This window comes from Octopus sinensis, unplaced genomic scaffold (assembly GCF_006345805.1).
Source record: "Octopus sinensis unplaced genomic scaffold, ASM634580v1 Contig19123_ERROPOS200000, whole genome shotgun sequence".
NCBI classification, from domain to species: domain Eukaryota; kingdom Metazoa; phylum Mollusca; class Cephalopoda; order Octopoda; family Octopodidae; genus Octopus; species Octopus sinensis.
In genome coordinates, this window is record NW_021836180.1 from 67,315 (window position 1) to 82,793 (window position 15,479).

At 37.1% G+C, this 15,479-nt stretch overlaps 1 protein-coding gene and 1 long non-coding RNA gene across 2 annotated transcripts in view; both read right to left on the minus strand.

Annotated features, from left to right (window-relative positions):
- Window positions 1-809: 809 nt before the first annotated feature.
- LOC118762004 lies at window positions 810-14,772 on the minus strand. Its single transcript, XR_004997788.1, has 3 exons — window positions 14,156-14,772; window positions 12,166-12,171; window positions 810-820 (listed from the first exon to the last, which is right to left on the minus strand). It is a non-coding gene; the product is annotated as an uncharacterized LOC118762004 (long non-coding RNA).
- Window positions 7,134-15,479, minus strand: part of LOC115232034 (von Willebrand factor A domain-containing protein 5A-like) — a 29,952-nt gene continuing 21,606 nt past the window's right edge. Inside the window, exon 2 of the mRNA XM_029801909.2 lies at window positions 7,134-9,764. Within this exon, the coding sequence (XP_029657769.1) occupies window positions 7,238-9,748 (2,511 nt within the window). The 5' untranslated portion in view covers window positions 9,749-9,764 and the 3' untranslated portion in view covers window positions 7,134-7,237. The remainder of the gene's footprint in view (window positions 9,765-15,479) is intronic.

The following is a 15,479-nucleotide window of genomic DNA, read 5'->3' on the forward strand; positions in this document are numbered from 1 at the left end:
TTTTGTAAATTTCTGGAAATTGATCGAAAACTTCCTGGAAAGTTACGATGATTTTCTAACTTCCTTGTAAATTGGTCGAAAACTTTCTGGAAAGTTCCGAGGATTTTCTGACTTCCTTGTAAATTGGTCGAAAACTTCCTGGAAAGTTCCGAGAATTTTCTAACCTCCTGGAAATTGGTCGGGAAACGTCCTGGAAAGTTCCGAGGATTATCTAACTTCCTTGTAAATTGGTCGAAAACGTCCTGAAAAGATCCGAGGATTTTCTAACTTCCTGGAAAATTGGTCGAAAACTTCCTAGAAGTTCCGAGGATTGTATAACTTCCTGGAAAATTGGTTGAAAACTTCATGGAAATTTCCGAGGATTTTATGGAAAGTTCAACAAGAATTTCCGGCGGTGCAGCTGTCACTTATAAACCCACGTGTGTTTATTTACATTTCTGAAGGAAAAAAAAACCTTTACCCTTACCCTTAACCCTAACCCCACAATCTTTCATTTATACGAACGTGACTGATATGAAATATGTCATAAATATCAGTGACAAACTAAATTGAGACCGCAGGAAGTTGTTGATAAATAACAGCAGAAATTGTATTCACCTCAATAGACGTCATTGATTGGTTGAAATTGCCGAAATGCAAGAAATTTAATAACAAATAGCTTACAAACTACAGAATTTTCTCAAGAAAGCCAAGAGAAAAAGATGTTTTATGTAACAGATTCTACCAGTATACGAAGTTTAAAAGTGTTTAGTTACAAAGAAATTATTTTTTAAATCTGCCGGTCAAAGTGAAAAGATCCAAACTTTCAAGTATGTCTATACTAGCATTAGTTTTATACATACATTTTTAATCTCAAAGTAGGCTGAAACAACACTGTAAGCTTACAGCTCTATCCTTGGTCTGTGGTTGGCCGAATAAATAAGCTCCCTCTACTGCGTCCAATTGTCACTTATATAATGTGTCTGCGGCCATGTTTAATTGAGTTCCTTAACTTCGTTTCTCCAAGAGTTTGTAGTTTGGTTCTATCGTGTTTGCGCTGGCGTCTCTCTGACAAGAACAACTCTTCGTCCAAGTGCGCTAACAGTATCGACCAATCTCAATGCCGTTATCTCCCATGTTTACTAGAAACATTTCTATCAAGTCTCTTTCTATATACACAAAGTACATCTAATGTCTTCACACATTCATTCACCACTACAGGCATCTCTATAAAACACAACTTTACCGAAATCTTATACAAGGCATTACATTGTATGTAACCCACTGCTGTGAATAAACTTTACAATTGAACCAGTTGAGTTCTGTCCGTCTGTTTCTGTATACCAATTTCCCGTCCTTCCTTACTATTGAACAAACACATAGACACAGTTTTTAACGAGATACCACTGTGGACACTTCATTGTGTTATAGCAACAAGCTACAAAGTAGTGACAAATTCACTATAATAGTGACCACCTTCACTATACTAATGACCAAAGACAGTCGGTGACCCCTTCACTATAACTTCCTCTTGGTTGGCCGCACTGCCTTCAGTTTTCGCATGCTGAAAGGAGGTACTCTTGTGGTTAAGTAACCGTGGTTTGACCGTTCTTTCTTGTGTTATGGAATGAATACGGTCGCTCCGGTGGCAGTGTGCACCAAGGAAGAACGGAGATCAGTGGTCCGATTTCTCTGGTCTGAAGGTGTGTCAGGGGCTGAAATTCACCGCAGGTTTTCATTACAATATAGGGAAAGCACGCTACCATGTATGAGTAATATGTATGAGTGAGTCGAGAAGTTTAAAAAACGGCAGGACAAGAGTGAAGTCGAAGTGGGAGCACGATGCCCATCAATCTCCACCGCTGACATGAAGATCCAAGAAGCTCGAGGAAGGGCTCTGCCGAAACAATAACTGATCATCGATGAGGTGGTATGTTCTACGCAAATTAGTCAAGGTTCAGCATATGAAATCACTCAGGATAAGCTTCACTTCCATAAAGTCTGTGCGAGAGATACTATCAGTACCAAAAGAGCTTACCGAAGCACATAAGCGCAATCGTGTGAAGCTCTGCCAACAGCTACCACGATGATGGTGAAGCGTTTTTTTTAATGAATAGCCACAGGAGATGTGCACTGGTTCCATTACTTTGAGTCAGAATTCAAAAGGCAGAGAATGGATCGTAAACACCCAGAATCACCAGCGAAAAATAAATTCAAAGCTGACTTACGCAGAAGAAGTAATGGTCACATTAATTGTCATTGCACAGCAATGCACGTGTGTCATTTTGTCAGTCTGTCTGTCTCTCTGTTTAAATTTGGTTTTTTCCTTGAGGCTGGCCAAATTGGAGCAATCTAGAGTATAACCAGCCGAAATTGCATTGATAATCTGGAACTCGACTGAGGAAAGAAAACTCCGAATGACCCGTCCTTGTTCTTGTCCCATTTTTATATTCCTTTTTATATACATATGGCGGGGTACGTACACTTTGGTTTCTTATATGTAAGTATATATATATATATATATATATATATATATATATATATATATATTGTACGACTCTGTTATCCTTTCATTCTTTCTTTCTATCAGCCCCTTCACACTTACTTCACTCTTTCCACACTTCATTCTTTCATTTCCCCTCTCACATTTCCTGGCTTTCTCTTCATTCTTACCTTCCCCCCTCTTTCACTTCACTCTGTCTTTTTTCTCGTCCTTCCTTAATTCTTCAATCTCTTTGCTTCTACTTCCCTCCTCTCTCTTCACGTAACCGGTGTTCGGCCTGACCTTTCTTTCTTAGTTCGACTACCATCCGTGCAACGTTTATATTCCTCCCCATGCCTGTCATCTCTTATGTCTCTGTCGTAAGGCTTCACTTCCGCACACGCCAGCTTGATTTAATTCATCCTTAGTCGAAAGACACCTGTTGTTAATGTCCTGTTATTTGCATTTGTATTTGTGTCTCCATTTTTTCTGTCCTAGTTTTTGTATACATTCGCTGCTTTCTTCCAATAAATCTAGTGCTCTTAGCTTAGTTTTTCCTTGGGGCTGGCCAGATTGGAGCAATCTCGAGTATAACCAGCCGAAATTGCATTGATAATCTGGAACTCGACCGAGGAAAGAAAACTCCGAATGACCCGTCCTTGTTTTTTCCTGTCCCTTTTTTGTATCATTTGTCTGGATGTTTTGCATTCTTGTCTCCTTTTTTGTATCCCTGACTAATTGAGTTGTCAACAAGTGACTAACTGATTTTTGCTTGGGGGTTCTTGTTTTTATAACTATCTAGAAGGATAGACATATCGTTGAGAATAATGGATTTCGTTGGTGGTACTTGTTATCTTAATTCTAGCTTTTGGTGAAGTAGAAGGGGTTAGAAGGGTCAATTGCTGAAGACATTACGCATTTCGGCCTAGCTAAGGCATCTGACAAATGTAAACTGTCACAGGAAAATTATTGTTCCAACGTGAGAAAAGTTCTGTTGAACTGTTACTTGAAATTTGGCTATGGTGGATCGAAATCCACTTCATGCCTGCATGATTCACTATATATATATATATATATATATATATATATATATATATATATATATATATATATATATGTGTGTGTGTGTGTGTGTGTGTGTGTAATGTAAAATAATATTGTATATATATATATATATATATATATATATATATATATATATATATACAGAGAGAGAGAGAGGGGGCGAGGGAGAGAGAGTAGTAGTAGTAGTAGTAGTAGTAGTAGTAGGAGGAGGAGGAGGAGGAGTAGTAGTATCTGTCGGTCTTGAGAGGCCATAGATTTGCGGCCGAAGAAATTATGTCAGCTGTTGATGCTTGTGCAGCGTCACACACACACACACACACACACACACAAGATGGTCTGTAGAAGAAAAGGCGCCAAAGACAAGATTGTTAATGATAGGTTGCTTATCCCCAAAATGGTTAGGGTTTTTTTTGTTTTACAACATCGTCAAAGGTCAACCCAGCAACTGATAAAAACAAATTCTTAGTGTGTTTACGAGGGACCTGAATGGTTAGCTGCATGCTGATGTCATAAATCCCTGACAAATCTTTTTGGGTGTTTACAATTATTTTTACGTCTGAGCACAGAGGGTTCGAGTTCAATTTCTAGATATATACCTGTTAGCTGGTTTAACAATAGTGTTGATTTTCATACTCCAATCCACGTAACGGGCTCCCAAACAGGTCCCGCCCGCGCAGTTGCCCTTAGAGAGCTTGGGGCGACACAAGGCTATATACCAAAAATCACTTGCTTAGAATATTGCGAATGAGATAGAATCGGTTCTTTGAGGTTGTAAAACGAATTTCTTACCATTTAGCTATGTTGCATCCTGCGATACAAAGACCCACCTTCCTCATACGGAGTTTCACACTAATTCTACTTCGGGTTTAATTTTACTGTACACCTGTCTACGGAGTACTCGTCCACACACATGCTAATGTTTTTGAGTGTGAACGCACGTGGCTAAGTGATTAGGATATTTGACTAACAATCATAAGGTCGTGAGCAGTGGTGGCTCGTAGATAAAATTAGTTGGGGTGCAGCTTCAGAAAACTTTTAGCCATTGTTTTAATATTGTATGAAAGGAAACAAACATATATATATATATATATATATATATATATATCTTTGTCTATATATCTACTTTCTCTATAATGTTGCCACTTGATTTGAAAGTTTTTGTATTAATGGAAAACCTCTATAATTGGCTGATGAGTACTCAGCATCTTAAATCTGTTGTAATACTTACAACATTTAATAAAATGATGTAGTACGAAATGATCGTACCAAATTACCGGAGTCATTCTTGTTGCTTATTTTGATTATATATATATATATATATATATATATAAATATACATAAACTTGATTGGTTCACGTTTTAGCCACTGCCGAGTAGTGTGTTTAATTTGTTCAGTGAACACCATCACGAATACCCCCTTGTTTTCCAAAGAATATAAACACGTATGTATGTATATTTTTCAAAGAATATAAACATGTATGTATGAATGTATAAGTGGAGATTTGCATGTTTTATTTTTTGTATGCATTCTCAAGTACATAGTTGCATATCTAGACATGCTCATATATATTTAAGTGATAAACTTCTGGAAAGTTTTACAGATTTTTACAGTTCCAGTGATGGATAGGATCTGTAGTCTTCGAATTAGCTTTCTCCTTTATGGTTCTGAGAAGCCTAATTTCTCGAGAGTGTTATTTAGGCAATGTGTTATATATCCTAGAGCCTCAATAATTACAGATATAAACCTGAACTTGTAATCTGGATAGAGTAACTGTAGATTTCTCAATAGTTCAGCATAGGTGTTCTGTTTTTCACTGATCTTCAGCTATATGTTAACATCCGCAGTCTCCCTTCTCTGGGTATGCGTGCGTGCGTGCAAGGGAAATAACTTCCACTAGCAGAAAAAATTACACGAGTGATTTCCCTTGTACTCTTCCAACCAACTTAATACGTTATTCATTCACGTCTCAATGTGGCGAACTGGCAGAATCGTTAGCAGGCTGGACACCGGTATTTCGCCCGTCTGAGTTCAAATTTTGCCGAGGTCGACTTTGCTTTTCATTCTTTCGGGGTCGATAAATTAAGTTCCATTTACGCACTGTCGGGGTCGATAAATTAAGTTCCATTTACGCACTGGGATCGATTTTAATCGACTTAATCCCTCACCACCCAAATTTCAGGCTTTGTACCTATAGTAGAAATGTTATTCATTCATGTGTCATCAATGGGATGTCTCTCTCTCTCTCTCTCTTTCTCTCTCTCTCTCTCTCTCTCTCACTCTCTCTCACTCTCTCTCACACACACACACACACACACACACGCACACACATACTTTGTGTTCTCGCCAAAACCATCTCATATTTTCCTTGGCAAAACGAAGAATACACGGGGGACGCGCTGGAACAACCACTCCGACTTGAGGGCAGAAGGTGTAAATGTTAGTGAGTTTATTTATATGAAAGTTGGATTTAGTGACGTGTTAGTGGTTGGGTTATTCGGTAAGGTCTGAGTTCGATTCCTGTCCTCGCGCTGTGTTTTGGAGCAAAGCACTTCATTTCATACTGTTCCAGTCTGTTCAGTGGGAAGAAATTGAGTAGTGCTTGTAATTCGAAGGATTTATCACATTCAGCCTTGTTACATTCTTGAGAACTATGTTAAGAGGATACGTGTATGTTGAATACTCAGCCACTTGTACAGTGAGCTGGCAGAAACATTAGCACGCTGGGTGAAATGCTTAGCAGTATTTCGTCTGTCTTTGTGTTCTGAGTTCAAATTCCACTGAAGTCGACTTTGTATTTCACCCTTTCAGGGTCGATAAATTAAGTACCAGTTGCGTACTGGGGTCGATCTAATCGACTGACACCCTCCCCACAAAATTTCGGGCCTTGTGCCAAGAGTAGAAAAGAATTTCACGAACAGACCGTCCCATCGATTGGATCAATCGAAACTTGTGTCGTCGTGCCAGTGGGTTAACTGGTATGGGAATTAGTTTATTGGTGAATCAGAATAAGAATTCATTGTACTGGTGTAAGAATTAGAAGGTCTTTGATATAAGTCCTGGTAGCACAAGGGGGAGTCATAGTCACCTCAGTACTGCAAGCGTTAGTGATGTATGTGTTTGCAGTGTAAACATTTGTAGGACTATTTAGATGAAATGATGTATGTAGTAAGTGCAGAAAGTCTTCCTCAGAAATTTAACATTTGGGCTAATATTCACACATTCTTTTAGTCTTTTATTCTTTTACTTGTTTCAGTCATTTCACTGCAGCCATGCTGGAGCACCGTCTTTAGTCTCAAACAAATCGACTATAGGACTTATTCTTTGAAAGTCTAATACTTATTCTACCAGTCTCTTTTGGGACATAAATTAGAATGATATTTTGATGGAAGGTTATAATTTAGATGACATAAAAACAGGAAGTTTGAGTCACTGAATCCTCAAAAGTGCTTAAATGTTTTTTTTTAATCTTGTTTTTAGTCTTGGAAATATATTTACATTTCACACAAAAAATAACACAAAATCAATAAATACAGGATTATGGTTTTATATTTTATTATATTTTACAGCTGTATAGATATACAAGATATTTTTTTACTGATATTTCAGAGGAATTAGTTGAGTGAAATATACATATATAATTCAAAATATTATAGTATTTTTCTCGGTTATACAGTAGTGAAAGTTTTAAAATATGAAATAAACAGAAATCGTTAGGCAACCATTTTGTTTTTTATGAAGTTTGTAGCTTTTTCTAGTAACTTCTCTGAATTCAGTGGTTGTATATTCTGAGATTCCAGCCAAACAATTGCTTTCTTTTCCATTAATTCCCATTCACAATGCTGGGAAGCTAATTTTTCTCTTAGTACAGCAACAACAAGAGCTGTAGCCCATATTTTATCACTAACAGATGGATTCTCTTTGTTCAGGTCCTTAAGAGAAATATTGAGAGCTTGAGCCAATTGATCGTCTAGATTCCAGAAACCAGAGAAAGCTTGTAAGTCAACCAAACATGTTAAAATGTTCTTAATTGTTGTCTCAGAAGACATAAAGGATTCTACATCACTCACATTTAATGATCTTCTAAATGTCCGAGACAAGCAATTGGAACCCACAGAATCAGTACCAGAATCATGTTTATAAAAAATCCCAGAATTGTCAACTACATTTTCCAAATAACAATTCTGATTTGCTTCCCCCATCATACATGGTAAAATCTCTTTATTTTTTGTCCCAGAAGTGAGAAACGATTTCTCATCACTCATACTGGATGGTCTTCTAAATGTCTGAGACAAGCAATTTAAATCGACAAACTCAAAGTCAGAATGCCCAAAATCAGCACCAGAATCCACACAATCAACATTTATATATTCAAAGTCTTCTTCTAAATCAAGATCGGACTGATTGGCTGGGCAACTAGAAGCTTGTAGAGGTTGAGGTGGTGGTGGTGGTGGTGAAGAAGAAACCATGCAGGACTTTGGCATACATTCTGGAATACATTGCTTCAAACCAACAAAACTTGTGTACTTTGAAACTAAATTAGCCACTGTACCCAAATCGATAATCTCTGATTTTATTTCATCACCTTTACCCAAATCTTCATTTAATTCCAATTCCTGTATTTTCCTTTTCACACAAAGACGGTGTATTGTCATTTCCTTATTATTCTGTCCCAACAGACTTGCTTCAAAATCAAGTGAAAAGTCTGATTCACCAATTTTACCACAAAGATTCATTTTCACATTTTTGCAACTAGTCTCAGCTTCATGTAAAACTAGATAAAGGATTAATTTTTCTTCACTGAAAATACATGGCAGCCTTTCTGGAACTGAAATAAAGGATAATTCTTTATTGTTTTCACCATGTTTGGCAGAGAGACAAACCGAAGATACAAATGGTTGCATTGACAATTTTAATAAACGCATAACTTTTGCCTTAAGGTTGTCGTTTGTCATCACAAACTCTGCTTGTCCCTTCCCTGCACGGGCAATACCTTTGACCAATTCTGTAGAAGCTCCAGAACCAATACCAATTGTGAAGTATCGTGTGTTGTTTACTTGTGACTTGACCAATTGAATGACATCGTTTGTGTTGTAGACTTCACCATCAGTTATTAAGAATACTTGTCGATGGAAATTTTGAAATGGTTTTTTGTCAGAGAGTGATTTCAGTGCATCAAGAATTTCTGTCCCACCTGAAGCATATAGATTTTTCTGGAATTTCAAAGCTTCATTCAGAGAATCTTCACTATATTCTCGGCTTCCTTCTCTGAACAGAAAATCAAAATAATTATTGAAGCTGATAACATTAAATGAGCAACCCAAAGGTAAACTTTTTAAGAAAAGTAGCAAAGTATCTTTTGCTGCTTTAATTCTCTCTCCATTCATGCTTCTTGAGCGATCAATAACAAAAATGTAGTCATTAGCGGCAGATTGTTTTACTTGTGGGAGTTTTGGAAATACATTTATCATCATAATATCTTTAGAAAACATTCCTTTAGAATTCTCATCTCTTTTCTCTAAAATTACTTGTGGTTTTTCTACATCTTCATAGTACACTTGCAGAAGAAGGTCTTTCTCAAAACTGAATTCCTTTGCCATTCTCACAGTAGCATGACACTTGTTATCCTGATATTCCACCTTAACTGGATGTTCTGATTTGATGTCTTTGATTTGTGAATTCCAGTTGACAGAGGCATTGAAACTAAACTCTTTTGGTTTAGGTGCATTTTGATAATTTTCATCTGCAGGTTTAAGACCATATCTGGGATTAAGCACAAATGGCATATGAAATTTCACTGCCCCATCAACTTCACAAGAAAGTTCAGAAACAAGGCATATTTGTAAATGGATCTTTTCATTTGCTGGAATATTACCTAAACTATACTCAAAAATATCGCCAGATGTACTTGTCTCTCGCAACAAAATGGCAGACTGACCTTTATCTACAGCTTCTTTGTATTCCTTTTTGGCAACATCTTTGTCTTTAGATTTAGCAACTAAATGGACATCACCAATTTTAGCTTCAAATTTATATACGGCACTGTCTTCTTCCACAGGGAAAACAAACTTAGCTTCTGTCTTGTGTTGGCTTTCATTTATATATTCAGCCTCGATGTTGACGTGTGACGTAAATCCATTAATGGAAATCGTGTGTGTGACATAGAGAAGAGAAACTTTTGTTTTCTTTTCACAGATGATTCCAAATACCATTAAACAATCCATATTGTATTTAAAATACCTGTATAGAAAAAAAAAATAAACAAAAATGAATGCAAAAAAACCCCAAAAAATGGAATTATTGAGGATCCTGATGATAATTACATGCAAAGATTAAAATAGCAACACAATTAATTCATACTAGCAGTATAGCCCGGCGTTGGCTGGGATTAAGTTAGGATTATTAAGTGATCAAGCACTTTATTTGAAACCAAAATAAGTGACATTGACATCAAATTTGAGAGAAATCCGTTGAAATTGGTAAACTTTTGGCTGAAAATAGGTTGCAGGTAATTTGATTGGGAAATCCTATAAGGAATCGGTTTATCAATTATTTCCACTCATCGATTGTTTTTTTTTTTTTGAGAACTTAAAGCATTCAAAGATCCTATGAGTCCTAAGTAATACTGGCATCAAGTTTGAGTAAAATATGTCAAAATTGGTAAAAGTTTTGGTTGAAAATGGGGTGTAGCCAATTTTAGTGAGAAATCCTATAAGGAATCGGTTTATCAATTTTTTTATCCTGATTGAATGGAAAACCCCAAATGGATACCTGCCACTGACAGTGTTTGGCCATGGGATTTGTTGATGGACACGGCGAAGCATGGTCTCACTGGGAACTGCGATCTGCGGAAGTCAAAAGGCATGTCCAACACCGAGGGATAAAGCTGCATCCTTGAAATGAAAACATTTTCACCCCTCCTGCATCCTGTAACAATGGTGGCCTCAGTCAAGAGGGGCGTCGGGGACTTGATTACTAAGTGGGTCTCATTGCACTGTTTAGGCGGAAGCAAGTTTCTGATTAGCATAATTGGGCATCCAACCCTTAGCCTAAGAATGTGAAGTGGAAGCCCTGCTAGCTCCAACGAGTTGAGAAACTTGACAGGGTAACTGACAATTTCTTGGTGGTCAGAGGTCCGGTCAATCAATTTGTAGATGCTCTCCTCACCCGGAATTTGGCTTATGAGCTGGTCGTTGATAGCATTGACAGCTACGTTTGTGGGGGCCAGGATGGTTCTTTCACTGAACCAATTGACGTCTGCATAATTACTTTCCAGATTAAGGAACACTTTTCCAAAAGATCGGAAGGGTTGTCCATGGTGTTGCACATTTCAGAGATGGATATGTCACCCCTATCATTCTGAGGGACCTTGCCTTCTCCAAGGGCTAAAATGTCTTAAGCAAATGCTGCAGATGTGCTATAACCAAGCAAGTGCACATGCATGTTTGTGCTTAGGCTTAAGGTCGTAATCTGGAGCCACAACATGGATGACTTTAGGCATGCGCACACTTCATCAGCCCGGCTCCCTTTAGGGATGATAGAAAGGGTTTGCCAGAAATCTGAAAGCAATAGAGTTACACCACTCATAGAAGCTGTAGAATCCCTGATACTTTTCAGTGACCGGTCCAGTGCCTCAAGGGCACCCTTATTGGTCATTGTGCATTCGTCCCATACAATGAGACGGTACAGTCTAAGAACTTCAGCTGAATTTTTGCCAATGTTGCAAGAAGGAACCTTGGCCCTCACCAAATGTAAAGGCAGCTTGAATGCTGAGTGCGCTGTCCTACCTCCCGGCAATAATGTAGCAGTGATTTCTGAGGAAGCAACATCTAATGAAATTTGTTTCTCGTGACGAATCTTGGCAAGTATTAATTGTGTTACAAAGGATTTGCCAGTACCTCTAGCAGCATTGAGGAAAAAATGCCGCCTGCCTGTTTTTCAATGGCACTGATGACAGTTTCGTACACCAGCCTCTGATCAGGGAGCAATTTCGATTCATTTACTCTCGTGTACTCTGCAAGGCCATCGTCATCATACGACAACTCCAGAAGTAACTTTGGTGGGAGTGTGTTAACGTCCTGTCACAATGAGGATGGCAAACTAAATGTGTTCGATGCTGCCCCACCCATTTTGAGCAGGGCATCCTCGATTTCAATCAGCGCATTATTGTAGATCAGGTCATTGTATCCAATGTCAGCATTAGGGCACTGTTGCTTTGCCAGCCATCATTTGCCTTGACCACTGAGAAAGCAAAATTACGTACAGAGAATTTCATAAACAGAAATGAATGGAAAAAGGTTTTAGATTAAATTTTTAAATTAACACTTGCCCGAATTTCACTAAGAAAAAAAGAAATTGGATTTTTTGCATGGAATCAACTACTAATATGCTATGGGACCCTTTTTGTGGTCTGAAAAACGGGGTGGTGTGTGGTGGAAGCCTCGGAAATTTCACCATATATTTTTCAATGTATGTGGGAAAATATGGAGATTAAGAATATGGAAAACATTTTTTTTTAATCTCAAATTTACCATGAAAAACTCCAGGCAAATTTTTAGACAACACTTGCACAATTTTCACTAAGAAAAAAAAATTGGATTTTTTGCAGGGAATCAACTACCCTGGCCTCCTAATATGCTACAAAACCCTTTTTGTGGTCCGAGAAATGGGTGGGGTGGGGTGTGGTGAAGCCCCAGAAATTTTACCCATTTATATTGTGTAATTCACTAACAAATTGTTACCTACCTCTTTGCTTCTATGTTGTTAAATAAATAGATTCTCAACAAAACACTTTTTTCTCTGCGTAAAATAAAAACAAATCTCTTTCGCACCCAAAGTAATGTGTGTGTGTGAGAGGGGGTGGGGAGAAAGATGAACGATTTAAAATAAATATATTTTAATTGTTGTGTGAGAAAGTATATATAATCTGATTATAAAAAATAGTGTCTTTTAAAAACATCCTAAATTTGAATACTATATCTCGTGTTTAAGGAAAAAATTTTTTACATTTCTATTTTTGGTGAACGCTGTCATTTTCTCTATCTCTCCCTCACACGCACGCACACACACACACACACATACATCAGAACACAACTTTTCTCTACCTCACACACACACACACACACACATTTTCACTTCGCTATAGCAAAAAGGGACTTAACTCATGTTAGCAAACTTCAAAATTGGTAAAAGTTAAGGTTGAAAATCGACTTTTACTACTACCTGCAGGTGCCTAGAGAAAAATAATTCAACGAATGTCCTCCTATAATTGGAGTGACATGAGTGCTAATTTGTGGACGTGCATAAACAACATTCACGTACACACACACACACACATCTTGCCTTTTATATATACAGATATAAATATGGCAGGTCAGTCATGATTGTCACTTGTGTATATCCGAACTCTCAGTGACTAAACTGGCAAAAACACCAGGACTGCTTGGTGTGTAGAATGCTTTCTGGATTCACTGAAGAATGAAAAACAAGATCTGTCAAAGGTTTGATGAAGTCTGAGGAGGCACAGGTCATTCAATTACATTAAATTTATACATGTAAGAATTTGCAAATTTCTGATTTGGTCTCTGGTTTGCATTTCTCAGATGATTACAGCCATGTAAAAATGCATCTAAACTAGAAGATGGAAATCTCTAAGAGAATAGCCTCCGATATGTGATTCACTGAATTTGCTGCAAATATTTTCATCATTTGTCTGCTATCATCATTTCTCAAATGTGTGACTGCTCCTACACAAAACTTCACCACTGAAATCAAATCATGTCTAAATACATGATATCCAATCTCGTTACAACAAAATAGGGAGTAGTAAAACAGTTGACAACGGAATGAGTTAGACTTTTGGTATTTTATCCTGTGCTTATCTCTGTGTGTTTACGTATTCTTCACTCGGTGATGTCCTGTACTTGATGTGTATTTTTTATTTATTTATAACTGAATACCACTTTTCTTTCTTTCTCTCTATCCCTCTACAATCATCTATACTTTCCATTTCTCCTCCCTCGTTCTTTGCTGCCATCTTCCTTGCACTCTGGATACATTTATGGCTATAATAATGAGAAGCTCATGGGAGAATTCACTTATAGATATGTATGTAACCCAAATACAAAATCCAGAGTCTCTCAGTATAATGCTCAAAATATTCAAACTTAAATTGCATTGTCTTTACAGGGGACTGATTCTGCAAGGTAAAGGGTTGAGCAGATATAGAGGGAATTATGCAAATAAACATTATTATAAACTATTACATTTAATATTTAAGCAATTATAAACCATTTTATATAATATATTCGATATTATTCCTGTACCTAATTTCTTTACCAGTATAATTGAATCTCTATGTATAGATGTGTGTGTGTGTTTTGTGTCTTCTTGGTTTGACATGATATCACAGTCACTGACAAGTGTGGATATTGTACAAGCTCTGTCCTCCATTCTGAAAGCTTACTGGAAACATATCTGGCTATGAGGAAATATAACCTAACTTGGAAACAGGTAAGTGTCAGTGACAGCAAAGCTGACCTGTTCATACATTAACGAATTCTGCACGGCACATACAAAAGTAAACAACAATAATATAATGATGATGATGATGATGATGTGAAGTCGAAGACATTTGACTTTGCTAACACTGAATATGGATTCCATAAGTTTTGTGATAAAACTCTTCCAACATATTCCTGTGTCTTACAACACTACCCAACAAGTTGTACTTTTGGTCTTTAGTGTTTGTTCTATATTATCCCATCATGAAACTAAAATGGATTCATCTTAATTTTCATTCTTTTACTTGTTTCAGTTATTAAACTGCGACCATACTGGGGCACTGACTTGAAGATGTGAGTAGAGCAAATCTCTTAACAGAAATCCAGAATAAGATGTACACATAAATGTCAAGGCTTTTCAAATAGTTTCTAATATCATAAGAATGATAGTAATGATGAACCAAGATAAAATACAGATGTGATAAACGTAGGATAGAGTTTTATACAATTATTTGTCTCAGATATTTATTTATTAAAACCTGTTTCTTTAAAGAATTTCTAATGACAAAAGATGAGTCAGTTTATCAACCGAGTCTATCGTGAATATTGTCGTGCCACCTTCCTTGAAACTGGAAGGAAGAACCATTTTCATTGTACTTGTGGCTATAGTGAAAGAATGTGTATGGTGGACATGACTGAAAGGTCTAGAGACAAACACTTTCCTCTCTGGTGAATCTCTCATCAACTTCTTTAAGTATTACTTGAAGAGGAAGGTGAGAGTAGAGAGGGAAGTTTTGTCTAGTAAATGTTTAAAAAAAAGATGGGTGAATGTAGCAAGGATGGCATGTGTGAATGACAGAGCCAGCTTGAGCATAATCCTACGAACCAAAAAAAAAAGGGGAAAAGAGAGCCACTTACTGTAATGTGTTTATTTTTGCATGACACTATTGCCCAAGGTTTCCGTGGTCTTTTCTGTAGGCTTTTCTTTCCATAGATAAACTTAATCTGTTTTCTCTTTTTACATTGACATTTCTGTGATACACGATCCCTATTGATTACACTCCCACTACCATTTTTTTTTCACGATCCCTTTTGATCGGAATTCGACCAACTTTTTTTTCTTCTTTTCTTCTTCTTCCCCAAAAGAAAAGCTCTACTTTGTATTTTTCCCCTCTGTATTTCAGCCCTGTGTGGCCAGTAAAGAAACATATAATGACCAAAGACAATGTGAACCTACAGCTAAATAATGATTGTTTTCCTCAATTTAGTAGTGTTAAATGCTGAGAACTCTGTTTAAATATCTCTAACTAATTCTCTACCATATCTCTGCTGAAGTGCATTGCCTTTGTTCCAATTAATTTTCAAAATAATGAAGAATTTAGTGATATAACTTTGTCAATATTAAGCTGGTGTTTTAGGGCAGCAAGCTGGCAGAATCTTTAGCACCCTGGGC